This window comes from Staurois parvus, unplaced genomic scaffold (genome assembly GCF_062004578.1).
Source record: "Staurois parvus isolate SC_StPar_1 unplaced genomic scaffold, SC_StPar_1.0 ptg000154l, whole genome shotgun sequence".
In the NCBI taxonomy this organism is placed as follows: domain Eukaryota; kingdom Metazoa; phylum Chordata; class Amphibia; order Anura; family Ranidae; genus Staurois; species Staurois parvus.
In genome coordinates this window covers 2,364,994-2,390,499 of record NW_028317950.1, presented here as the reverse complement: position 1 = coordinate 2,390,499, position 25,506 = coordinate 2,364,994, and the positions used below count along the sequence as shown (strand labels likewise).

Sequence of the window (25,506 nt, the reverse complement as noted above, 5' to 3'; positions counted from 1 at the left end):
AGGCTGATTTATATGGAAGCCACTCAAAATTTTACAAATGGGCGACAATCTACAAAATGAAAGTCCAAAGTACCTTTAAAGAAGTATAGTCAAAGCTTTTTTTTGGCTGTACTTCTGCTATGGATCATAGGAGTGCAGTTCGTTCTGCACTCCTGTGACCTGTTTTTAGCCGACAGCAGACTAAATCCAGCCTGTTGGCTGATGTTCAAGCCGGTCCAGGCTCTGAAAAGATCCTGACCATATTTCTGGGCTACGCTCACAAGCCTGGACCCGCAGCTAGCTCCTGCCCCTTCCACAGGGTTGCGCTTGAGCACAGAGCAAGAGACTTGAGTCACCTGCTCTCTGCTCACTGTAGACCAAGAACAGGGTGATCAGCGGTGCTTGATCACTCAGCTCTCAGTGCAGAGCCAGCAGGGGACTGATGCAGCATCACATCAATGCTGGAACCACCTAGGCGAGTACAAAATTAATGATTTGATATATATAATCTCCCAAAATTGTATTTAAAAGCAGACCTCTGGGCAAAATTATAACCCCCCCCTCCATACTTTTAATCGCTTGTAGTACCAGTTCCCATCCAGATCAAACATTGATCCATTTAAAGGCAGTTTTACTTTAGTCCATTCAGGTCCTTTATTCCATTTTATTTAGCACTGATGAAGGGCGAGTTTTGTTGCCCTTGAAATGTGTTGAATGTTTTGTGACAGTATTGGTATTACGAACAATTAAAGGCACTCTGAATTCTCCCATGTGGTTTGGAACCCGTTTGTAGAGTTCAGTGCCTTTTAATTGTTCATAATATCAATCACACAGAAACCGCCAGGGGTAATAACCCCCCCCCTTTACCAGGTCTCGGGCTAATGGAATAGGAGCTGGAATTACCTCAAAGGACACTAGAACCAAAGGGATCAATGTCTGATGTAATCCGCAGCGGTCCCATCCATCACTCTGATAAATGGGCAGTTTTGTTGCCCCTGAAATACAGTGGAAGTTTTATGTGATGGTATTGGTATCACAAACCATTTAAAGGCCTTTTGGACTATCTCACTTTGTGGCTAGGCACCCATTTGTAGAGTCCAAAGTGACTTTTAGATGTTCAAAATACCATTCACATAATAAAGGCAAATAGGTTTTGGGGGAAATAAAACTTCCCTTCGTTGGGGCTTGGAAAAACTGAATAAGTGCTAGAATGACCTCCAAAGAAACTAGAACAACACGGCTGTCTGGTGCAAAACCTTTTGAATTGGACTTATATCACATAAAAACAGCCAACGTGTTTCAGGGGTAATTAACCTTCCCCATTGTCGGGGCTTGGACAGATAGAATTAGGTTCATATGGCCCTAGTTTTCTTTGATGCTATTCAAATCTTATGTCTTATCAAAACCTCCTGTTGGATATAATCAGCAGTGGTCCTTGTTCCCATCCAAACTAAGTTTTTGCACCAGATCAGTCATTTGACTGTATTTTCCTTTTGAGTCCATTCTAGTCCTTAATTTCTCTAAGCCCTGATAAAGGGGGACGTGTGTCTGTATCATTGGAATAAGCATTGAAATCCCAGCACCTCCTGTTGTGTTTATTTACTTATATTTTTGAGGGATCAGGAAGGATTTTATTTTTCTCCTGATGGAGCAATTGGACCATGTTTTTTTTTTATAGGTGTTTTTTTTTTTTTTTTTTTTTTTTATATGCCACCTTCTGGATCAACTGTGTATATAGGATTCTCTCTATGGAGGTTTTCTTTTAATTAATTTTTTCAATTGGTTGAACTAGACGGGCTTGTCTTCGCTAGGTTGGAAAACACACCACACAAATTATGTATGACCATATAATTGGCCTCCATAGTTAGTGATACTAAACACACACTGTTTAATTAATATTATTCCCTTTTCTGTATGTGGATGATGACACTGATTATTTTATGTTTCAATATTTTTATTAAATTTTTCAGGGAAAAGAAGAAAAAGGGAATGAGACATTGTTCATACATACCATAATACAATAAAATAAAACATTGTACATTTGAGCAGTGTAGTTGTTGTTCCGCTCTTTAGGCAATGATGAAGTTGGTCTCATTTAGCGTTATCATCAGAGGTATTTATATATGTATGAAGAACTTTGGTGAGGGGTTGGGATGTTAGAGGGGTTATTGGTAGGGGAGATGGAGGAGAGGGGGGGGGGTGAAAGGTATAACTAGGTGGAGAAGGATGTACCAGTTAGGAGGTGTTTTTAAATGTTGAGTGTTATCAGGGTTGTACAGAGCATTTTGGGTGACTTAACCATCAGGTCCTTTTGTGGTTGAATTTAAGGAGGGAGGAGGTGTTGATTGCAAATTTTTTCTCCATTTCGCATTGGAAGTTGAGGTCGACACTGATTATTTTAATAAAGAAAAGAGTACCTTTTCCCTAATCAATATACAGCTGTCACATGACCCAGCTTATCTGCAGTACAACATAAGCAGGAGAAGCTTCTTGTCCTCTGTTGCGGGTCACAAGTTTAGCCCCTTCATGTTGGCGCCTTCCGGCCCTTTAAGGGGTTTCTGACTCCGGGGCAGGGTTTAGGGTCATATGTTTGGCTGTCACGGCAGTCACATGATTGGAAAGGTCTCGATCGGGACTTTTCTGTGGGACACCAACACATGCTGGGAGGACGTAGGGCGTGTGCTCTCAGCACATGTTTGTTTACAAATGGTACGCAAATATGCGGCTGCTCGGCGCCGCATATTTGCGTACCGTCGGCGTGAGGTTGGAAAAAAAAAACCCAATAAAATAAGAGTAAAAATATTAATAAACTGTTTATAAATGGTAAACCTATATTTGAAATCAAATCGTTGTTTTTTGGCAGTAACATGGTGTGGGTGGATTTGTGCCAATCACAGGCTGCATCATTCACCTCTAGCCTGTGTCTTAGAATAACAGGGAGCTGAAGCCTCCATCAATCAAGATGTAATTGTGTTTAGCTTAGCCTTGAGGTTTCCTCAGGGGTGCCTTGGGAAAATGTCTAAAAATTGCCCAAAACTTGTATACAAGCCAGTGGGTGAAACAAGCCTGCCTTCTAGTTACACAAAGGCACAGGTTTTCATTGAACACCATTACGATCTTCTAGCCTTCAGCATCCTGACAACCAATGACCTCATCAGTTGATAAGGAGGATGTCAGCTGTCTGCACACCATCCTAGTTTGACCCTCCCCTGCCCCTCTCTGTCACTGGGGGGTTGCATTAGCTCAGTGAGTGAGAAGAAAAACATTGGAATACTAGTCAGTACCAGTGTGCAAAAGTGTATTGGCTTTGGAAGAGTAAATCACCTCTAACGTTGGGTGTCCTGCATATGTGGATGTGTTATATAAAACTATTAGAATAGTTTTTCACATTTTAGAATGGAGTGCCCTTTTAAAATTGTGGACAGTCTTGAGACACCCCATTTTTGAATGGGGTGCCTGAAGACTGTCCATAATTTTAAAGGGTGCCTTGACTGAAAAAAGCTTGAGAAACACTGGTTCAGCTGGTTAGTGGGGATGGAGGAGGGAGGGAGTGGATTGACATTTACTACTGTGTACGCCCACATGTGACTCTCTAGTCACATGGGCTGCTCAGATGTGATGGTGAGGAAATACTCAGCTTAGATCACTGAAAACTGAGCATGTGCACTAGCAGCCAACACTGCTCTGCAAAATCCCCAACTGCATTGGACAGAATGGGGAGATAGAGAACAGCATAATCAATCAGGTTTTTTGTAGAATACAGAAAACAAATCCCATTGTGAGTGACTGAGTATGAAAAATACGTAATACAGCATTTGATAGGTTGCTTTTTTTTTTTTTTACTCATTGATGTGGGTTTAGTGACACTTTAACAGTGTATGTTTCAATTACTGTTAATTGATTGGTTTGTGTGTCTTAGGTATTTGACGCCACCAATACCACTAGAGAGAGGAGGTCTGTGATATTGCAGTTTGCCAAGGAGCGAGGTTACAAGGTAAAGCCTGCCTGAACAATCACAAGCAACTTCCATGCCATTTTTCATTTCTCCAAAAGATCCTCCTATACCAAGGGATTCTACTCCTATACCACTACCCCTGACATGAACGTTGTCAGGCTTGTGTAGACAGGCTTCAGACTAGTCTAGTCTGAGTCAGACCTCCGTGTATCCACCAAGGGTGGGGGTGCTTGCCATCCATTTAAGCACTACTGCTTTACTTGCTGCAAAAGGTGCTCTAACTAGTGGGGAGGTACAGGAATACATCAAGAACCAATTTAAGGTAACTTTGTCCCATTTAATGGACTAATTTTAGGTGTCTCCATAATAAATGAAGCTCCTTGATTGGAGACGCATTTAATTAAACATTCTGGGGTTTGATATAACCCCTGGATAAACTATAGTTGGTTTAGTCTGGCTGAAAGAGAAACCTGTGTTCGAACCTGAAAACCATCATGTGGGATATGTCTCAATATCAAGTTCTCAGCCCTGTCTGCACCTCTATGGAAACCAGTTCATGAATTTGGTCAACTGAGAATATAATGACGGGAATTTAATGTTCTTAACTAGACCATCCTTTGCTCAAGGGGTTGGTTTAAATAGTTTTAAACCCTTACATATACCCAGTGAAGTGCTACAGAGATTAAACAAATTCTCCTACAGCGCTCTCTTCTCAACATCCTTCTAAAACACACAGATCAAAGGCTATTTCTCAGCAGTAGAAGTCAGCAGGTGGGGATCTGACATCACGTACTGCACAGCAAGTTCTGACCGTCTTTTTAAACAAACTGCTAGCAGGCTTCAGGAAGCTTCAGCATTACAAACTTGTTGAAAGCCTGCTGAAGCCTGTTAGCAGCTTGTCTAAAGTGGCCGTCCTATTAAGATTTTGGATTAACATTCTCATACTGGATCTGAATTGCACTTTTGAATGTTTCAACAAAGTTTGCTGAAAGCTGTGAAAGTTCCTTGCAAAAAGCCGGCTGCGCTTATACATGCTGAAGCCCATGTTAACAAACCCTAAGGGCTTGTTCACACTTGCTTTGTTCCCTGACAAGTGATCTGCATTCAGATCACACTTCAGAGAGCATTTGAAAAGCAGTGAGGGGCGTAGTTTTGCTTCCTTTTTGTGCTTGCTTTAACCCCTTGAAGCCTGCACTAGTACGCCACAACAGAGTGCATTGCATGTGGCTGCAGGGTGCTTGCAGAGTGGCCCATTCAGTCAAATGAGTCGCGCTTGGAGGGAGCTGCACTGGCCACAAAGCATCATGGCCTTGGCATGCGTACTCTCCTGTCTGCTGCCTCTGCAGCTAAAGGGGGAGCTGTTGAGGAGCGGTAAAAATTTTGACTTAACATGGAGTTTTGTTGCTCCTCAACTGCTAGTGTAAACGAGCCCTAAGGGGTTTTCTATCCTGTCGTGCCCCCCATGTCCTATACATACGAATGAGACCATGTCATGGACAGTTGTCACTAAGTAGGTGTATATGCTATTGTCCTTAGTAGGTCTGAGGCCCTTTATCCCAAGTTATATTTAAATTTTCTCTCTCTCCATACTTTAAGGTGTTCTTCATTGAGTCAATCTGTGATGATCCAGATATCATTGCTGAAAACATCACTGTAAGTTATTAAGCTGGGAAAATTGGGTATACATGCTGCTAGAAGCCTATAATCAGCTATCATCTGTGTCTTTGTTACCTAGCAAGTGAAGCTATCCAGCCCAGACTACATAGGCTGTGATCGGGAAAAGGTGGTGGAGGACTTTCTGAAGAGGATTGAATGTTATCAAATGAATTATGAGCCATTGCATGATGACCTGGACAGGTATGTCCTAAGAAGCCCTTCTGTCATGCTTGCTGTGGTTAAAATTGATCCAAATGATTGCCTTTGTGCAAGATTGAAATCTTAAATATGGACTTGTAGAACGCATAATGCCTAAATTGCCTTTACCGAATGGAAGAAAAAGTGTGTGTGTTTTTAAACCTATTAGTATTTTTTTTTTCCTCTTTGAGGGTGCACACGAGTGTCTTGGGGTCTTACCACTCTATGGCCAAGTGTATGTGGACACACTTCCCTTTTAAGCTTACATGTTTCCAGTGATGGGAATGATTGCTGCCACAGTATTTTAGACAATTGTGCATTTCCAATTTTGTGGTAACAATTTGGGGAAGGCCCTTTCTGTTCTAGCATTACTGTGCTTCAAGCCAACTCCATAAATCGGGGGTCAGCATCCTGTAGATCGTGGTGGGTCAGCAAGGCCAGGCTGCGATCTACCAATGCAGATGGACTACTTGTAGTCGGAGCTGTAGTAGGTAGCAAGAGCTGCGTAAGCCGATGCCTCCTCTAGTGCTGGATCTTGTCCCATGCAGAGTGATATCAACTGCACTCCACCTCTTATCCCAGCTAGCTGTCTCCAGAGTGGTGCCAGCAGCAGGAAAGAAGAGATCTTCATGTCAATGTGAATATACTGGGCATAATAATGTAGAGCTGCTTTCACTCTGATGTGCTGCGGTTTACCCTCAGTGTGTGTTTGTGTTTTTTTTTATACTAGTAATGGCGATCAGCGAGACCGCGGCGGGTATTCTGACACTGGATGGGAACTGACTGACATCCCCAGTGACACTAATAGTTATCAGTGCTAATAAAAAGCACTGATACTGTACTAATGGCACTGGGCAGGCAGAGGTTAACATCTAAGGCGATCAAAGGGTTAACAGTGTGCTGTGTGTGGTTTACATTGTGTGCTCTGTGTGTGTTTTTTTTTTTTCTTGGGAGATATGCTGCTTTGTATCTCTTTCTGCTTTGCAGCGAGATACAAAGCAGCATGTCCATGCTGACAGGAGAGAGATCTGTGTTTTATACACAGGTCTCTTCCCTGTCAGCTTTGCCAATGATCAAACCTTTTTAGTTTGCTGCTTGTCTAAGGTATTCTGCTCTGCAGTGGATTTTCATGGTTTGTTTCTATGTACCAGTAACATGACTTATGACAGCAACCAAACTTGGAAGACTTTAAAGGGTGACTATAATGGTTTAGGGTCCTTTTTTTTTCCATTTAAAATTTATTTTAGTTCTTTAAAATGTTAAGTATTTGATGTCCTTATTTCCTTTTTTCATATTTTACGTTTCTTGCAGCTCTCTGTCTTATATTAAGATTTTTAATGTTGGGAGCCGCTATCTGGTGAATAGAGTGCAGGATCACATTCAAAGCCGGGCGGTTTACTACCTGATGAATATCCACGTAACGCCACGCTCCATCTACCTATCCCGCCATGGGGAGAGTGAGCTCAATCTTCTGGGAAGGATTGGTGGGGACTCTGGACTGTCTCTACGAGGAAAACAGGTAAGAAGTACAATTTTATACAGTAAGGTACAGTGAATGTCTCCTAAACTTGCACTGTTTGGGAGATGTTCACACGGGATGCAGCCAGTGGCGTCACCGGTGCATACGCTTTGAAGGAATGACATACCTGTGGCGTACCTTCAAAGCTCTGTGCCATGGCTCCTGCACGCATGCGCAGGAGTCATGTCATCACGGCTCGCTTATTCATACAGCCGAAGCACGCAAACCTGGAAAGGAAGACCAGATGAAGATGGAAGCCCTGTCGGCAGTGACAGCGTGCCGCTGGAGGGCTTCATTTTAGGGTAAGTATGCCATAATGTGCTAGTATGCGGTGCATACTAGATTTTCCTCTTGTTCTGCTAAATGACAACCCAAATTAGGTATTTTCTTTCTATTTTACTCTCATTGATAATGATAAACAAGATAAATAGAGAGGGTGGACGCTCCAATAGAGGTAGAGGCAGAAAAAAAAAAACCTGACGGGTTTTAATCCATCTCCACACTATCTGAAACAAAAAGAGATTTTTGCCTTTGTTGTACATTTTCTGCAACTGATCAGCCTGCAAGTATATTTTCACCCTCAATATATATTTTTTTTTCTTCTCATAATGGTATTTTGAGTCATAACTGAAATGTAAATGGGTGGCATACAGGGAGCCTACCTGCTGCAATTGGTTTTCATCCAGACATTGGTGTAGTACAGTGGTCTCCAAATGAGCCTGTGGGCCTAGCCTTTATCCTTCCACTGACACCAATGACGGGGCACTATTCCTTCCACTGACACCAATGACGGGGCACTATTCCTTCCACTGACACCAATGACTGGGCACTATTCCTTCCACTGACACCAATGATGGGGGGCACTGTTCCTTCTGACTAAAGGCGCTTGCTCTCGCTGACTACCAAGTCTGAGGCATTGTTTATTCCCACAGAATCTGTGACATTCTATCCCCACTGGCCACAATCCGGCCATCGTAAGGTCTGAAGGACAGCAAACAAGTCTTTTTAAAAGGTTTGGACATCCCTTGTGTAGTGCTTCAGTCTACCCCACTTCCTTCTGTACTCTGACTCTTAAACTGGCGTGCTGGTGACACCGGAGCACTCTGTATAACTCAGTGATTTTCTATCCAGATTTTGATGTTTTTATAAAACCAATAAACGATCACTCCTAGAACATTGGAATACTCTCTTGCTGCCTAACACAAAAAAGTTGATATTAAAAAGATTCCACCATGTCTTGGAGTTTGTATGTCATTCATGAAGTACACTGCAATGGCACAGTTCCTGTGTTTACTGGGTGGTTTTAGTAGCTTGTTGGACACTTTTTCACTTGTTGCTTGGGATTACCCTTTAGAGCTTAACACTGGACTGTAGAAAACAAATACCTTGGCGTGGAAGGGGGGGGGGGAGCACTCATGGTGCAAGGGTAACATGCTCATGACGTCTAGGGGAGCAGGAATAAGGAGTGATACTTGGCTCATTCCTAGCTAAGCAAGCTTTCTCCATCCATGTGACCAGTCCAGTGCTGCCATCTCTAAGGCGCTCTCGGCCATGGACATATGCTCGCCTCGTCCATGTACAATGCAGGGTTAATAGCCCTACATTGTACTTGATGAAGCCAAAAGACAGCCCAGAACACCAGGGACAGGATGACCATGTGCAAATTGACTGGAATTGGAAGTATAGTAAGTAACAAAGCCTTCTGAAACCTCTAGAAATGTGCATTTAACCCTTGTGGTGGTGGGGAGAGCACTACAGGGTTGATTTTGTTATTACTATCACGGAATTCAGCTTAGGGTGCTATTTGTTGGGTAAAGTACAGAATCTAGCTTGTACTGGCTTGACCAATTGCTGATTTTTGATGGGTTCCAGGCATATGCACAAGAACTCTTTAATGCAGAAGACTGTTTTATGTAGCGTTGCCTCCTGACATAGCTGTGTGCATTACTGGGTGGTACAGCAGCTGTTCACCTGAAGCAGATGCACGTAGATGGACAGCTCTGTTAAGTGCATGAATGCATGCTTTCTTGTGTCCTGCCGCCCTAAGTTTTTTGTCCAACACAAGATGAAAAAAACCTAGCTGGCACCTGCACTATGGCTCATTGAACTGCATTGTACCAGTTCTTTAACACATTCCTGCCTGGCCTATAGCAGATTGAAGGCCAAGTGGGACACTCCTTCTGAGTGGGTGTCATATGACGTCCTGTCAGAAGGTGCCGCTCACGGGGCTGCGCAGCGGCACAATGTGTCACTGGCTGTGTCCACAGGACACCAGCCTGTAGCCAGTGTCATGTGACCGCTATGACCAATCACAGCAAATCACATGACAATTGTTTCTCTATTTATCTTGCTACGTAACTGGAGCCCCAAAAAGCTTGTATATTTTGCATGAAGGCAATCCTTACAGACCTTAAAAGCTTGCTTTTTTTTTTTTTCTCCCCCAAACACATGGCTACTGTGAAGCTTTTAATTCTCGGCTGTGATCTCTCTGTTCCTCTTGTGTAGCTGGTGCTAACATTGGGCTTAGACCTCGTTTGCGGAATCTCTCTTCTTGACCATCTGATTTGTCTATTGCAGTTTGCTCACAGTTTTTTCTTATTGATCTCTTGCAGTATGCTCATGCACTGGGAAACTTCATTAAGTCTCAGCAGATCCCAGACCTGAAGGTTTGGACCAGTCATATGAAGCGTACCATCCAGACAGCAGAAGCATTGCACGTCCCGTATGAGCAGTGGAAGGCGCTGAATGAGATAGATGCGGTAAGTGGTATTGATGGTCTTTGTGTGTAGACTCATTACTATATAATGCCTTCCCATGACCCTAAACCTTGTTTAACCTCCTCCCGCCCGCCATATAGTAATATGACAGGCGCAAGGTGGTTCTCTCGTTGTGGGACGACATCATATGACGTCCTCCCATTCTCACTGCGCATGCGCGGCTCAGGGAGCGCGTGGTGCGCTGTGTCCCTAGGACACAGCAGATCACCGATCACGGAAAGAGCCGAAGATGTCGGCTCGGTCATGTGATCAGCTGTGTCCAATCACAGCTGATCACATGTAAACAGGGAAATGCCGGTTATCGGCATTTCTCTCCTCTCGAGCTGTCACGCTGACAGAGGAGAGGAGAGCCGGTAATCAGCTTTCCGCAGAAGGGACATGTACACTGATCATCAGGGCACTGATGATCAGTGTAGCCCCAGCAGTGCCACCACCTGTCAGTGTCCATCAGTGCCTTATGTCAGTGCTCATCAGTGCGTCGTATCAGTGCCACATATCCGTGCCTTCCAGTGCACATCAATGCCACATATCAGTGCCCATCTGAGCTGCCTTTCAGTGCCACCTATCAATGCCAATCAGTGCCGCCTATCAGTGCCTGTCAGTGCCGCCTATTAGTGCCAGTCAGTGCCACCTATCAGTGTCCATCACTGCAGCCTATCAGTGCCCATCACTACAGCCTCATTAGCGCACATCAGTGAAGGAGTAAAATCACTTATTTACAAAATTTTATAACAAAAACTAAGAAACATTTTTTTTTTCAAAATTTTCAGTGGTTTTTGGTTTAAGAAAAAATAAAAATCCCAGAGGTGATTAAATACCACCAAAATAAAGCTCTATTTGTCACAAAAAAATGATAAAAATTTCATATGGGTACAGTGTTGTTTGACCGCGCAATTGTCATTCAAAGTGGGACAGCGCTGGAAATTGGCCTGGGTAGGAAGGGGGTATAAGTGCCCTGTAGGCTAGTGGTTAAAGAAAACTGTTGTAGCAGAGCATTTTCTCTAGGCTCCTTTCACACAGGTGGCCAAGGGGTGGTGACAACAGGCAGTTGATCCCACCTAAAATCTGACGTGGTTCCAGTCAACACATTGGCTGCGGTGTGTCAATTTTTTAACACTACAGGCAAAGTTTGACAGGTAGTGCCACCCATATAAGTGAATATGGCCCTGCTGCAACTGTGAGCCAAACATTCAGATAACAGTTGCGGCACAGTCCTGCAATGTAACAATGCCTGTTGCAACTAAAAAAAAAAAAAAAAAAAGCAGAGAGATGGTAGTATTACCTCCTGAATGCCTGCTAGCCTCCATTTACCATCCTCTGAAAAGTGATCCACCATGGATTAGCTTTAAAGGGGGCAGAAGACTCTACCGTTAGTGCAAACGGAACCTCATTATCTCCTGTGAAAGTTAACTTCTACATGCATCCCTTCATGTTTTACTGTTCTAACACTAACGGATTACCTCAAACCGTTCTTTCCTCTAGTCTCAGCAGACTCCCTGCTTTGCCAATGCAGGCGGGCGGTCTGCAATGGTTAAGTGACTTAACCCTATGTTGCTGCCTGTTTCAGGCACGTGCCCCTGCCCGTCTACTGATGCTATGATTGTACACAGTGGGAGCCTGTTAGTAAGTTCCAGTCAGTGATTCACGGCTGGGACCTGCTGATCGGCTGTGTCCAATCACAGCCCAGAGCTCTGTTGTCAATCAACACAGAGCTTTGTACCGAGGGAACAACCTCTGTTTCTCATCCCAAAACCAAGATCGGTTGGTAAAAGGCAGCACACTTTTTACACACATTACACATAGGCACACATTTAACCCCTTGATTGCCCTAGATGTTAACCCCTTCCCAGCCAGTGTCCTTAGTACAGCAACCGTTTATAGTGTTATCACTGATCACTGTATTAATGTCAGTGGCAGTTATTGAGTTCCCTCCAGTGTCATTTAGTGACCGTTGCAGTATCGCAGTCCTATTTATAAGTCGCTGATCACCACCATTACTAGTATAAAAAAAATAAAATAAAAAAAAATTCCAGTGTATATATACCATAGTTTAGGGGTAGGCAACCTTTTGAGAGGTGGAGATTTACCTGAACAACATCAGAGATCAAAGATCACCGGGTTTCAGCGCAATATAAAAAAAAAAAAAATGAACTAGCAAGGCCTATCTAAATAGTAAGGAAAATAAAACAAATGTCACTGTAAAAGTGGACGGCGTTATATATTTTTTATTATTAGAGCACATGGAGGGGGAAACAAGAGGAACAAGGGCAAGAGGGGAAGCAGGGAAGGCACTTACTAGAACTGATCCCCTGGATTTTCCTCCTGTAGCTGCTGTATGCTGGTGGGAGGAGAAGATGCTAGCTTTCAGCTGCTGCAGGAGGAAAATAAAGGGGATCGTCGGACAGGTATTTTAAAAATCTAAATTTCCAGCAAGTGGCTGGGATTCCGAATTCACCCCCCTACCCTGTGCCCTAAGGCAGCAGCCTATGCAGGGTGCCAGCATAAGGATGCTTAGGCAGCTGTCCGAGGGCACCAGTGTGGTGGTGGTGGGTATGGTACAATCCAAATCACCAGCCAGCTACTGGGAATTCAGATTTTTAAAATGTACTTGGGAGAGGGAAGGTGGGAGGGGGGGGGGGGGGGGTGTTGGGCTTTAAAGGACACTGCTGGGGGGGGTCAGAGGTCACTGCTATGGGGGAAAGGGGGGTGGGGTGATGTGAAGGGGCGAAGGACACTACAGTAGGGGTGGTCCTGCCAATAGCAGTGTTCTCTGCACATCAACCCTCTAGGCTGCCCCCCCCAGTAGTGTCTTATGCTCTGCACCCCCAATAACATTTTATTTTACTTGATGCATTTCAAGGGAGGTGAACAGAATAGACGAGTGCTGATAACCAACCTATGTGCAACAGTGATGTTTGTAGCAAGCAGGATGTACAGTGGTAGCTGTACTGTCCTGCAGAATTACGTTGGCACTTTAAAGCTGATAGAAACCGCCTGCATATCACTTCAAGGCTGGAGTAAAGACTTAATTAGAAATATTAATCCAATTAAATGAATGCGCTTGGAGGTGGTCATTAAAGTGTTTGTAAAGACCAAACTTTTTTTTTTAACATTTTTAGATAAGAGTAGGGAAGGGTTAAATCCCCTGTCCGTTTAATGCATTCTGCATCCCATAGGAGTTTTTTTTGCCCTCTTGTTCTGTAGATGTAACGGGAAGTAAAAAAAAAAAAAACAAGATGGGAACTTTTACCCCCTTCCTGCCCAGGCCAATATTCAGCTGTTGCACGACAATTGCGCAGCCATGCAATACTGTACCCATATGAAATTTGTATAATTTTTTTCACACAAATACTGTAGAGCTTTCTTTTGGTGGTATATAATCACCACTGGGTGTTTTTTTTTTTTCTTTTTTTTTTCACACTATAAATAAAAAAAGATAGACTATTTTGAAGAAAATAGTTTTTTTTTTTTTTCCTTTCTTCTCTTTCATTGATGTGCGTTGATGAGGCAGCACTGATGAACACTAATAGGCAGCACTTACTGGTGGTACTTTTGGGCCTGCACTGATCATCAGTGCCCTGATTATCAGTGTAAATGAATCCTTTCACAGTTGACAGTTATCAGCAGTACTTTCCTCACTCTGTGACAGCATAAGGAAAGTACTGCCGATAACCGGCACGCATCGCCCACTCTCCGCCTGCATCGCCCACCTCCTGAACGACCTCAGACTGGATGTCGCTCCATTTCCTCAAATTAAACCTGTCCAAAAAGTTTGCCCACCCCTGAGCTAGACTCATCCACCTCACCAACCGCTCCACATCTGCCATCCCCCTCTGCCAATCCCTTCACTGGCTCCCGATTGCCCAGCACATCAAATTCAAATTGCTAACTCTGACCTATAAAGCCATTCACAACGCCGCCCCAAACTACATAACCGACCTGATACCCAAATACCACCCTATCCGTGCCCTTCGCTCCTCACAGGACCTCCTACTCTCTAGCTCCCTGGTCTCCTCCTCCCACGCCCGATTGCAGGACTTCTCCAGGACCTCCCCCATCCTCTGGAACTCCCTACCGCAATCCATCAGACTCACCTACCCTCCTCACCTTCAGGCGCACCCTGAAAACACATCTCTTCAGGGAAGCCTACCCCACCCTCACCTAACAACTGATCTCCTCCACTTCTCCCACCACTCCATCCCCCACAGCCACTTCCTCCTGTACCACTTTCCCCTCCCTCCTAGATTGTAAGCTTGAAAGAGCAGGGCCCTCGAACCCCTCGTGTATTGTATTGTTACCGTCTTGTCTCATGTTCTGTCCCCCTTGCTACTGTACAGCGCTGAGCAAACCCTTTGGCGCTATATAAATACTGTATAATAATAGTGTATTTACATGGTGATCAGTTGTGATTGGACACAGCTGATCATGTGTTAAAAGGCTGCTGTAATTGGCCCATTTACCATGTCATGTGATCAGCTGTGTCCAAAGGACATAACGAACAGACCGTGCCGGGTATGCATGTTCTCGGAGGACGTTCTGACTCCCTCCCAGAACTGGATGACTGCTGTAGCCGTCTTTCTGCTATAGCGCGGTCAAGAAGTGATTAAAAAAGGTTATGGGGTATTTACCGCTTGGATAATTGACAGTTGTCAGCAAAGCAGTTTGAAAGATTTAATCTCAACCTTTTTTGTTCTGGTGACATCTCCTAAAGTTAAGGATTGCTTCTCCCTTTCTAGGGCAATGGTCAGAAGCACAAATAGAGGTAAATCTACCCAGCAGCAGCACAATAGACAGTGGTCATCTATTGCAAATAGTCTATCCATCCACAAAACAAGTTTTGCCTTTTACATATACTTTTTTAAAGTGTTACTAAACCCAGGACCCTGCATTCACTATATCTGGTCTCCCATGGTACATCGAACATGGAAATGCAATTATGTTCATAAATATGAATTGCTAAATACGTTTTTGTTTTTTTTTTATCAGCAGTATATAGCAGTCCTATTACTTCTATCAGTGTCCAGCTGAGTACTGGCTAAAGTTTGTAGGATGAGTTTTAATTCTCCTGACTGTCCTATGAGGCTGTCTAACTCCTGACCGTTTGTCTGTACAGTGCTGATTGGCCCTGTGCTAATCACATGCACCCTACCAAAAACAAAAAAAAAACAACCTCCTCTAGCAATACACACTAAAATGAGCATGTGCAGAGTGACTCAGAGCTCTGTACCATTAACAGATAGATTGGGGACAGTGCAAGAAGGGGAAGATAAGACAGGATCAAACAGCCTTTTTACACAATGCGGAGGATTAAACTCTTAGGTTCCTCCAGTGAGTATAACAAGCATGCTTCACTGCATATACAGACTGATTTTTACTGTTTGTGGGTTTAGCATCATTTTAATGATTACAGTCTTCTTATTGTTAGTCCTCAGAAGTAGCTGTGCATATACAGACCATCTCAAAGTCTCTCAGTCTGGGAGAGGAGGGGAGTATGTGGGTTCTATCTTATGCATATTCAAAGATTAGGCCTGCCGATTATCGACCTTCCTCAGTTCCAAGGTATGGGGAACTAAGAGTGTTTCTGCAAAATCTGGCTGTACTGTAAGAGGAGGACTGGGCTCATTGGTGTTTCTTAAAGCCTTTTGGTGCCTGCTAACCCAGGGAAGCTTAGGGGTTGATTTACTAATACTCGAGAGTGCAAAATCTGGTGCAGCTGTTCATGGTAGCCAATCCGCTTCTAACTTCAACTTGTTCAATTGGGCCTGGTTCACACCTATGCATGATGCAATCTGTTGCAAAGAAGTATCCCTGACCCTATTCAAAAATACAGTGGCTGAAAATGCATAGATGTGAAAGTGTCCTATAGGAAATCATGTTAAATGGACTGCAGTGAGTTTCTGCAAAAGGCACTAAAAAAATGGATAGGTGTGAGCGAATCTTTGCATATAAACCAATCCACTTCCAGGGTTTTTTTTTTTTTTTGTCTGTTTTTTTTTTCGTTGTCAGAGCTGCACTAGATTTTGCACTTTTTTTAAATTAAGTTTTAGTAAATCAACCCCTTAGCTTGACCGTTTTAGGAGATTGTGACCTCCTAAAAGTAAACTTGTGCTGCTTAAACCAAATGCTGCATCTGGTCCTGTAGGGTGGAAAGTTAAGCGACAGGAGGGCTTTGCTTGAAGAGGTTAATGCTAGAGAAGAGCATTTAGACAAGTGGACAACTGTGCTTGAGGAGGACACTTCGCTAGGGCAGAGGGCACTTAACAGAGGTGGAGAGCTGTGCTGGAGGAGGGTATTTGAGTATGGTGGAGAGCTTTGCTTGAAGATTGTTGTGCCAAAGAAGAGCACTGAGACCTGATCAAACCCTTCATGTGAAAGGGGTCCATCTGTCAATTTTTCAGGCAGACCTAATCGCCCTATGGCCTGGTGGATGTAAGCAGACTTGTGTCCCTTTTTACACCCTCCTACCACCGGTCCAATTCAGTCCACTAAAAAAAACAAAAACCAAAGGGGATCAGTCTCCCTCTGTCTAGGCGGATCTGGTCAGAAGGCAGTCTGGTGTAAACAGGCAGTGGAGTCTGTTTACACCCAACCACCCATAATGCAGAGCGGGTTCAGTCCGTGTCTGCTCTGCAGAGACTGAGCGGACACAAACCTGTTATCCCGCAGGGGATCCATGGACAGATTCCCTGCTGATCAAAACTGGGTCCGCCCCTTGTGAAAGGGGCCTTAGAAAGGTGGAGAGTTGTGCCAGAGGAGGGAACATTATAAGGGTGCAGGGCTGTGCCAAAGGAGGGTTCTGTTGGAGGAGGGGTGGAGTGCTTTGCTGGAAGAGAGCACTTTAGTAGCATATAGGACTTTGCTTGAGTGAGGCCTCTAGTAGGGCACTTTGGAAAGGTAGAGGGCTGTGCTGGAACAGGGAATTTTAGTAGGGTAGATTGCTTTGCTGTAGGGGCCACTTGCAAACGGTGAAGGACTGTGCAGAAGTACACTTGTACTATGAAGAGCTTTGCTCAAGTGGGTCACCTAGTAGGAGGAAGTCACTTTCAGCATGGGGCAAGGTTGTACTGGTGGAGGGCACTACTGAAATAATAAAATATCGGACAGAAAGGAAGCCATCACAATATGTTCAACATTAGAATGTAGGATAAATATTGGAGTTTCAAATCGGGCATTTTAAATATTACATGTTGAGAGGCAGAAGATTGTTAGATTTAATACATTTAAAACCCACAATGAGTTTTTTTTGTCATTTGTCACCTTTTATTGGTTTTTTGCTGAGAATGACAATTGTTTATAACATGTTGAATTGAGCCCAATGTGACAAGAACTGTAGCTCTTTTTTTAGGCTGGAAGATTCCTTATTTATCCACCCTGTGTATCTTGATGAAAATATGATGACCTTCCTGTATTTCCGATAAGGAAATCGTTCTCTATCTAATGACCATGTTCTCCACAGGGCGTCTGTGAGGAGATGACTTATGAAGAGATACAGGATCATTTCCCTGAGGAATTTGCACTAAGGGACCAGGATAAATATCGCTACAGATACCCCAAGGGAGAGGTGAGTGCAGAGGAAGCTGAGCTGCTGCTATCACAAGGAATGTTCACAACAATGTGCCACTGATGCTTCCACAGTACTGGTCATGGTCATGTTATAATGGGATGTGCAGCTTATTTGCAGGAAAATGTTTTATTTTTTTTCCTCATGTGCATCAACAAAATCTAATTAGTGAGGTGGTTAGGTCTGCAGTAAATATAACTGGACAGAACAGCAGGATTCACTATTTAGCCTCCAGTTTATATGAACCCAGAACAGCTAGAACCACTAGACCTTTATTCACCAAAAGGTTATAAGCCCAGCCTACTTCAGAGTCTGCCTATGACTGTACATAAAGTAGTAACATAATTAGGCTCGGACATACGAAGGTATTGCAAGCAAACCACTTGTGGCAACTGTTCTGAGACTTTAAAGAAGGGTAATTTTTAAAAGGGAATAGGTAATGTTCTGTCTCTCTAATCTAAGCATTGAAAGTGTGATCTCTGTAACTTACAGTTGTGATGAGATAGCGAAAACTCCAATCTTAGTTGAATAACACAGGCAGTGACTCAATCAGATGAGACCTTGTAGATCTTGTGAAGTTTATTCCATAAACTGAGAGAATCTTCCAACAATTAACATTGGATAGGTCAAAAGACCATAATGTGATCTGCTTCATGACATGAGGCTTGAAGCTGAAATGCCTTACTGGGAAAAGGGGTGGGCTATCTATACAGCAAGAACTAAACCAAAGGAAAGGGAGGAGCAGAGATAAAATACAAAGAACACTTAAAGGCATATGACAGTCATGTGAAACATGACCGGTAATATAGGAAACTCTGAGCAGAACTGGAAAGTTAGTTTTGGACAGAGCCCTTAGAATACATTTTTGGACCCCCATCTAGAGGGGCAGGAGAAAGGAAGGTTTGCAAACCACTACTACTTAGTGCGCTTTTCTGCCAGTCATTCATTAAAAGGAATAATTAGCATAACAGAACATAAATGGTTTGCAGGCATGCAAATTGAGTCACAGATGGGACACTATCCAATACCTCCCGACTCCCCACCCCCCCACCACCACCTTCTTTCTGCTGGTAAATATGAACCTGTAAGGGGGGACATGACCCCCTTCTGTCAGCAAACATGCCCCCTTCTGTCTGCTGACAATTATGGACCTGTAAGGAGGGACATGCCCCCTTCTGTATGCTGGTAATTATGGATCCGTATGAAATTTGTTATTTTAAAATGGTTAATGAGTGAGCATGCTGAAAAGCTCAGATTTCTGTGCAGCCTAAGTATCATGGAAGCACTTAACACTTTATATATTTTTGGATTTCTTTAAAATATTTAAGGTCTGCTTTTATAAACAAAAAAGTCTCTTGCATGTTATACATTGAGTTACTTGGAGCATTCAAAGACTTCAATATTTTATAGAAATCCAAAAGTATAATGGTCCCTTTTTCATAAACTAAAAAAAAAAAAATTGCTTGGCTTGTTATACATTCAGTCACTTGCAGCATGCAAAGTCAGAACTCCTAATCTACATACTTGTTCTGAGTCAGTGGCATGGAGCATTGAAGCCAAGAGAGCTGATGACAAACAGGGAACTGGTATTTCAGAAGCAGAAGTCCTTGCAATATTCATAGCGCAATATAAGTCTCCTTTTAAAGAAACCCCATCTCTTTGGCATCTACACTTCACCCAGCTCCTCCAATGATGATCATCAATTGCTACCATCCCACTGCAACATCCTCCACCTGTCTAAACTCATTTGCCGACTGACTCCAGAATATACAGGGGGGGGACATCAAGGTAGCCCCCACATTCTTTTCTCCTCACATGACAGCAATTGGACTAATTCATTTGCCTCTCAGACCTAAGCACTTGAGGGGTTTTTGCATAGCTGAAAGCCTCATTCCATTGGCCAACCACACTCCCTTCCCACACTGCCAGAGCCCCAGGCTAAGTATAGATGGCTGGGAGGTAGGGGGACACTAAATCAGCATCCCTCCCCCCATTAAGTGTCTGCATAAAGATGCCCTTTTTTTCTCCCCCTCAAACGTGTAGACCTTGTCCCTTTCTGTTACATTCTGTTCTTTCTCCCTACAGTCCTATGAGGATCTTGTACAGAGACTGGAGCCGGTTATTATGGAGCTGGAGCGTCAGGAGAATGTTTTGGTGATCTGCCATCAAGCTGTTATGCGCTGCCTGCTGGCCTACTTTCTAGACAAAACAGCCGGTGAGTGCAGCCCATTATCCTCCCACAACATGGTGATACAGCACAGAGCTGATGTATCGCTCTCTACCCAGCATCATGGTGCTGCAACCACGTGCCCAGTACTCCTTAAAGAACATTAATGCATTAAAAAATTTATATTTATAAATGACAATTTAATTCCTGGAATAAGCTCTATAAAAAAAAAAAAAAAAAATCAAACACCTCTGCATTCTTCAAAAGATCAGATGAAATTTGAAAATGTTCTTTCTGATCTTCTGTCAAGCTTTGAGGCACCACTTTTGTAGAAATCTTTTCTTTTTCTCAAGGTTTCCCTGTTCACAATACTCTTCTGTCATCATTCGCACACTGTTTTTGGCTACCCACTTCTTGCGTCATCGTGAACAGCTTCCCACCCCTCCTTTAACCTCCCTGGCGGTATTCCCGAGTGTAGCTCGGGGTAAAATTTCAGTACCAAAAGCGGTGTCCCCGAGCTACACTCGGGCTTACCATGCAGCGTTGCTCAGGGATTCCCTGCAGCGCTTACCTTGTCTTTCGCTCCCGCTATGCGTCCCCTGCAGCGTCCTCCGGCCGATTCCGGCTTCCGTGTTTCGGTCCCTGCGAGCCTCGGAACGTAGGAGGGCCGGAACCGACAGCAAATTTTTTGATTTTAGAAACTGTCATTTTCTAATAAACGAAAATGACATAGTAAAACATTACTGTTTAAAAGCATTTCACATACATTTTGTCCCTAGTGCTTTGTCCTGTGCCCTGCCTGCAGTTTGACTGTTCTTTCTGCCTGGAAACTGAGAAACGTCCATGGCGTCCAAAAGGCGTCCCTTTACGTCAAAAGCGGTTTTAGACCAGCTAGAGAACAGCGATAGTAAATCAGAACCACTTGCAAAATTGAACACTGAAAACTATTTTGCGACTTTGCTCAGCTATGTGCGAACTTGGCGCTATATTTCAAATTTCAGTGTTTTTGGTTTGATTATATTATTGAATTGAGTTTATTATTATTATTATTATTTATTTATTAAATTATAATTTATGATTTCGTGTTTCAAGTTTTATCATACCCGGAATGTTTACTAGACTCTTGTTCGGACAGATTTCAGTGAGTTATTCCTAAAAATTACAGGCCTACAATAAAAAAAATACATATTTCCATGCAAAAAAATGTACCGCTTTCAGCACAGAAATATGGACATAATCATACCGCTAGGGAGGTTAAAACTCCTATGCCATTCAAAAATACTTGGTTTCTTCATGGAATGTTCACCACAGGCCTGTTGCAATACAGGTAAAGTTTCACTTGTAGTTTTTGCCAATTTTCACGCAAAATTTGATGTTAATCCGCTACTCCAGATTCCTGTCACTCATTTTCCGCCAACCGTGCAATGCACACATGTTATTTCTTCTATGAGCCAACGACCCAGGCGAGTGCAAGTTCGAATACGTCAAAACATGCTTGAGTGTAAATCAACACCATAGTCCTACGCTGCTGGCATGACGCGTGTCCCAGCACAGTCTCAAGAGCATAGAGGAGATTCCAGGAGACAGGCAGTTACTCTAGGAGAGCTGGACAGGGCTGTAGAAGATCCTTAACCCATCAGCAGGACTGGTATCTGCTCTTTTTGTGCAAGGAATGAACAGGATGAGTACTGCCAGAGTCTACAAAATTACCTCCAGCAAGCCACTGGTGTGAATGTCTCTGACCAAACAATCAGAAACAGACTTCGTGAGGGTGGCTTGAGGGCCCAACGTCCTCTACTGGGCCCTGTGCTCACTGCCTGACACCATAGAGCTCGATTGTCATTTGCCATTGAACACCAGAATTGGCAGGTCCACCACTTGAACCCTGAGCTATTCACAGATGAGAGCAGGTTCACCCTGAGCACATGTGACAGACATGAAAAGGTCTGGAGAAGCCATGGAGAACATTATGCTGCCTGTAACATCGTTCAGCATGACCGTTTTGGTGGCCTGGGGAGACATATCCATGGAGGGACGCACAGACCTCTACAGGCTAGACAATGGAACCCTGACTGCCATTAGGTATTGGGATGAAATCCTTGGATCCATTGTCAGACCCTACGTTGGTGCAGTGGGTCCTGGGTTCCTCCTGGTGCACGACAATGCCCAGCCTCATATGGTGAGAGTATGCAGGCAGTTCCTGGAGGATGAAAGAATTGATATCATTGAATGGCCCCCATGCTCGCCTGACCTAAATCCAATAGAACACCACTGAGATATCCTGTTGTGGTCCATCCAACGCCGTCAGGTTGCACCTCAGACTGTCCAGGAGTTTAGTGATGCCCTGGTCCAAATCTGGAAGGAAATGCCCCAGGACACCATCCATCGTCTCATTAGGAGCATACCCAGACATTGTCAGGCATGCATACAAGCACATGGGGGCCATACACACTACCAAAGCAGCAATGAAATTTCAGGAAAATGGACTAGCCTGCTGCATCATTTTTTCACTTTGATTTTCGGGGTGTCTTTTGAATTCGGTCCTCTCTAGGTTGATGATTTTCATTTCTGCCAAATGATGGGGCATCCGTACGGTCCTAACACATTCCCCAGTCCATATCAGTATAGATTTCCAGCATGATATTTTTCCCCATTGAGAGCTGATGTGTTTTCAAAGTGTTCCGTTTAATTTTTTTTTGAGCAGTGTATATACTTTTATGGGTATACTGGTCCTTTTTGTATTCAGTTGTAACAGTTTTTAAGGCAATGAGAAGAGTTCTGGACTCTTGGCACTTCATGATTTTCATATTTTAAGATAAAGGGGTGGTCACAGGACTTGAGGTATCCTGCTTATATCAGATCCATTAGCTTGGATGGACTAAGGTCACCAAGCCAATCGGCCATGGGGCATGTGCTCTGTTGCTTGTGAGACATTCATTGAATATGGTAGGTTAACTACTTCCTGACTGCGCTACAGCACACTCGTCTAGTCCTGGGAGAGAGTCCATGGGCATCCTCATAGAACCCCGTCCTCATGGCAAGATCTCTGATCGCTGTGTCCTTTGCCTCGATCTGTGATCAGATGTGTCCAAAGGGCCAATCACAGCCGCACATTACCATATGATCAGCTGTGTTCAATCACAGCTGATCAAATGAAAACAGACTTGCCAGTTATCAACAGTCCTTTCCCTTACACGCTGTGTCTGTGTGTTTTGAAAGGAACGAAGATAACCAGCAAGGCTGTCAGAATATGGTTTACACTGATGATCAGGGCAGTGATCATCAGTGCCATAGTTATTAGTGCAGCCTAATCAGAGCACATCAGAAGAAAACTTACTTATTTGCAAAATTTTATAACCGAAACTAAGAAAAATGTGTTTCTCTTTTTTTTTTTTTTTTTGTGTTGGCAAAAAAATCTGTGCTTTAAGCAAAAAAAACCCAATGGTGATTAAATACCACCAAAAGAGCTTTTGTCTGGGGGAAAAAAAAATTATAAAAATTTCATAAGGGTACAGTGTTGCATGACCGCACATTCAAAGTGCGACAGCACAGAAAACTAAAAATTGGCCTGGGGGTAAAAGTGCCCAGTATTGAAGTGGTTAATTGGCCCTAGTATGTGAATTTGGGGTCTTAGATTGTAATCTCCTTGAGGGTGGAGACTGATGTGAATGTACAACACCGATTTAAAGTGCTGCGCAAATTGATGGCGCTATATAAGCACTTGTAATACAATTCATTTACTCATTTGACAGCTAGCAGCTCATGCTGTATGTGGCTGCCAGATAAGGCTGTCGCTGATAGCTCCATTCATTGCTAATGATCGTAAAGAAGGAAGCACAGACACTCCAATGGATTTCTATATTATGGGGTATGGCGACCATCTGTTTCCCTACCCAGTCCTTTATATCTTTATGGAATAGAACCATAATACTTCCCCTCTCTTCTGCACTGTCCCCATCAGTGAGAATTGCTGGTTTCTAGACTTGCATTGGGAGATGAACTTGCCTTCACCAAAGACTGGCAGCTGTAACGGATATGCAGAAAGAAAGCTAAAACCTGCTCTTTTGCTCATGCTGTCAATGCAGGAGGCAAATATGTAGTCTGCCATAGCGTCAGAAGGATTGAAGCCTTGCAGCTAGCATTTTTAGAGTCCGACATGAAGCAAGCATGCAGAAAATGAATTTCCAGATCCCTTTTGCTGCACTTGGTCTGGTGACTCTGAAAGCAGCTGCAGTGTGACAGCCGGGCAGCTAGCATCTGATAAAGGAGAGGTAAACAATGACTGCCTACATATTTTTGTCATGATGGCTGTACCCTAAGGGAATGCTGCTGATAGAGGTGGGTTCATACTTTGTGAAGACTAGGACTGTACATGCACTGTGCATTAACCTATTTCATTCTCCCCAGAAGAACTGCCATACCTGAAATGCCCTCTTCATACCGTATTGAAACTGACGCCTGTGGCCTATGGTGAGTGATTCATTTACATATCAAAGGTCTAGGCCAGAAGGGAGCTGTTCCAATTTCACTACAGTTTCTGCTCAAGAAACATTGTAATTGTTCCCCTGTGGGGTTTTTTACTACTCGGTTCTGCAAATGTGGCTCATTAGCTGATCTTTTTCAGCCAATGTTGCAATACTGCTCAGTTTATAAAGTGTAACTATACAACTTTAAAGCAGAACTCTGCCATTTTTTAATGTGTTCCCTCCCCTGCACGTTCATTTTTAATACGCACACACACCTTTTTCAAGGGTTTTCTTGTTGATCTGTTGATGATGGACCCTTCCTCCTCCTTCAGCAGAAGCATTGAGCACCCTTCAGTGCAGTAATATTCAGAGCCCAGACTGGTGTTATGACGCACTCCCAGGGGGTGTGTCTATGACTGTCTGGGCTTAGAAGTGGGTTAAGTGGTGCTAATTGTTCAACCCAAAAAAGTTGCATATATAAACGTAGTAAAACCCGGTGGCTGATCTGCATTTTTAATGGCCATCCATCTCCAAAATGAGATGGCGACTGTCTGGGTGAGTGCACACTGCTGCAGCTGCTTTATTTATCTTTATGGTGCAGCAATTTTAAATCAGTAGAACAAGTATGACAACTGGCACCGCCAGTTAAAGGAGGAGTATAGCCAAAGCTCTTTTGGCTGTACTTCTCCTATGGATCACAGAAGTGCAGTTTGTTCTGCACTCCTGTAACCCATTTGCAGCTAACAGTGGGCTAAATCCAGCCAGACCCTCTCCACAGGCCAGCACTCCAGTGAGTGCTAGAGGAGCAGAGCAGAGAGCTGGAGATTAAGTCACTGCAAGGGAGAATTGAGCAATCAGCGGTGTTTGATTGCTCAGTTCTCCGTGTAGAGCTGGCGGAGAACAGATGCAGCATCCACCTAGGTGAGTATAATGTGTTTGTTGGGTAGTTGTGGTCTGTGTAATGTATTGTAGGGGTTCTCTTTTTTTTTTTTTTTTTTTTTTTCCCCATACTTCTTTTTAAACCTGCCAATTGAAGCCAGTGTGACTGTGCCACAACTGGTAGCCAACAGCTTGGCTGTTGGTTGCAGTGTGGTAATTCAGTGCAAAATGTTCCTTTTTGGCTTGGGAAGGTGGGAAGCTATAGGCATTCAGGAGGTGGTAGCATTGCCTTCTGAACACCTGCAAACTGCCTCTAAAAAGCAATCCACTTTATTTTGCTTTCCAGAAC

At 43.6% G+C, this 25,506-nt stretch overlaps 1 protein-coding gene across 6 annotated transcripts in view; it reads left to right on the top strand.

Annotated features, from left to right (window-relative positions):
* PFKFB1 (6-phosphofructo-2-kinase/fructose-2,6-biphosphatase 1) overlaps window positions 1-25,506 on the top strand; it is a 99,268-nt gene that overhangs the window by 68,283 nt on the left and 5,479 nt on the right. For 5 of the 6 annotated variants that reach the window (XM_089674912.1, XM_089674914.1, XM_089674911.1 and 2 more), the window contains 8 exons: window positions 3,899-3,973; window positions 5,531-5,587; window positions 5,670-5,791; window positions 7,100-7,307; window positions 9,920-10,066; window positions 17,541-17,645; window positions 19,731-19,860; window positions 24,220-24,282. In XM_089674912.1, the coding sequence (XP_089531038.1) occupies window positions 3,899-3,973; window positions 5,531-5,587; window positions 5,670-5,791; window positions 7,100-7,307; window positions 9,920-10,066; window positions 17,541-17,645; window positions 19,731-19,860; window positions 24,220-24,282 (907 nt within the window). The remainder of the gene's footprint in view (window positions 1-3,898; window positions 3,974-5,530; window positions 5,588-5,669; window positions 5,792-7,099; window positions 7,308-9,919; window positions 10,067-17,540; window positions 17,646-19,730; window positions 19,861-24,219; window positions 24,283-25,506) is intronic. The other variant, XM_089674910.1, reaches the window with a different exon arrangement.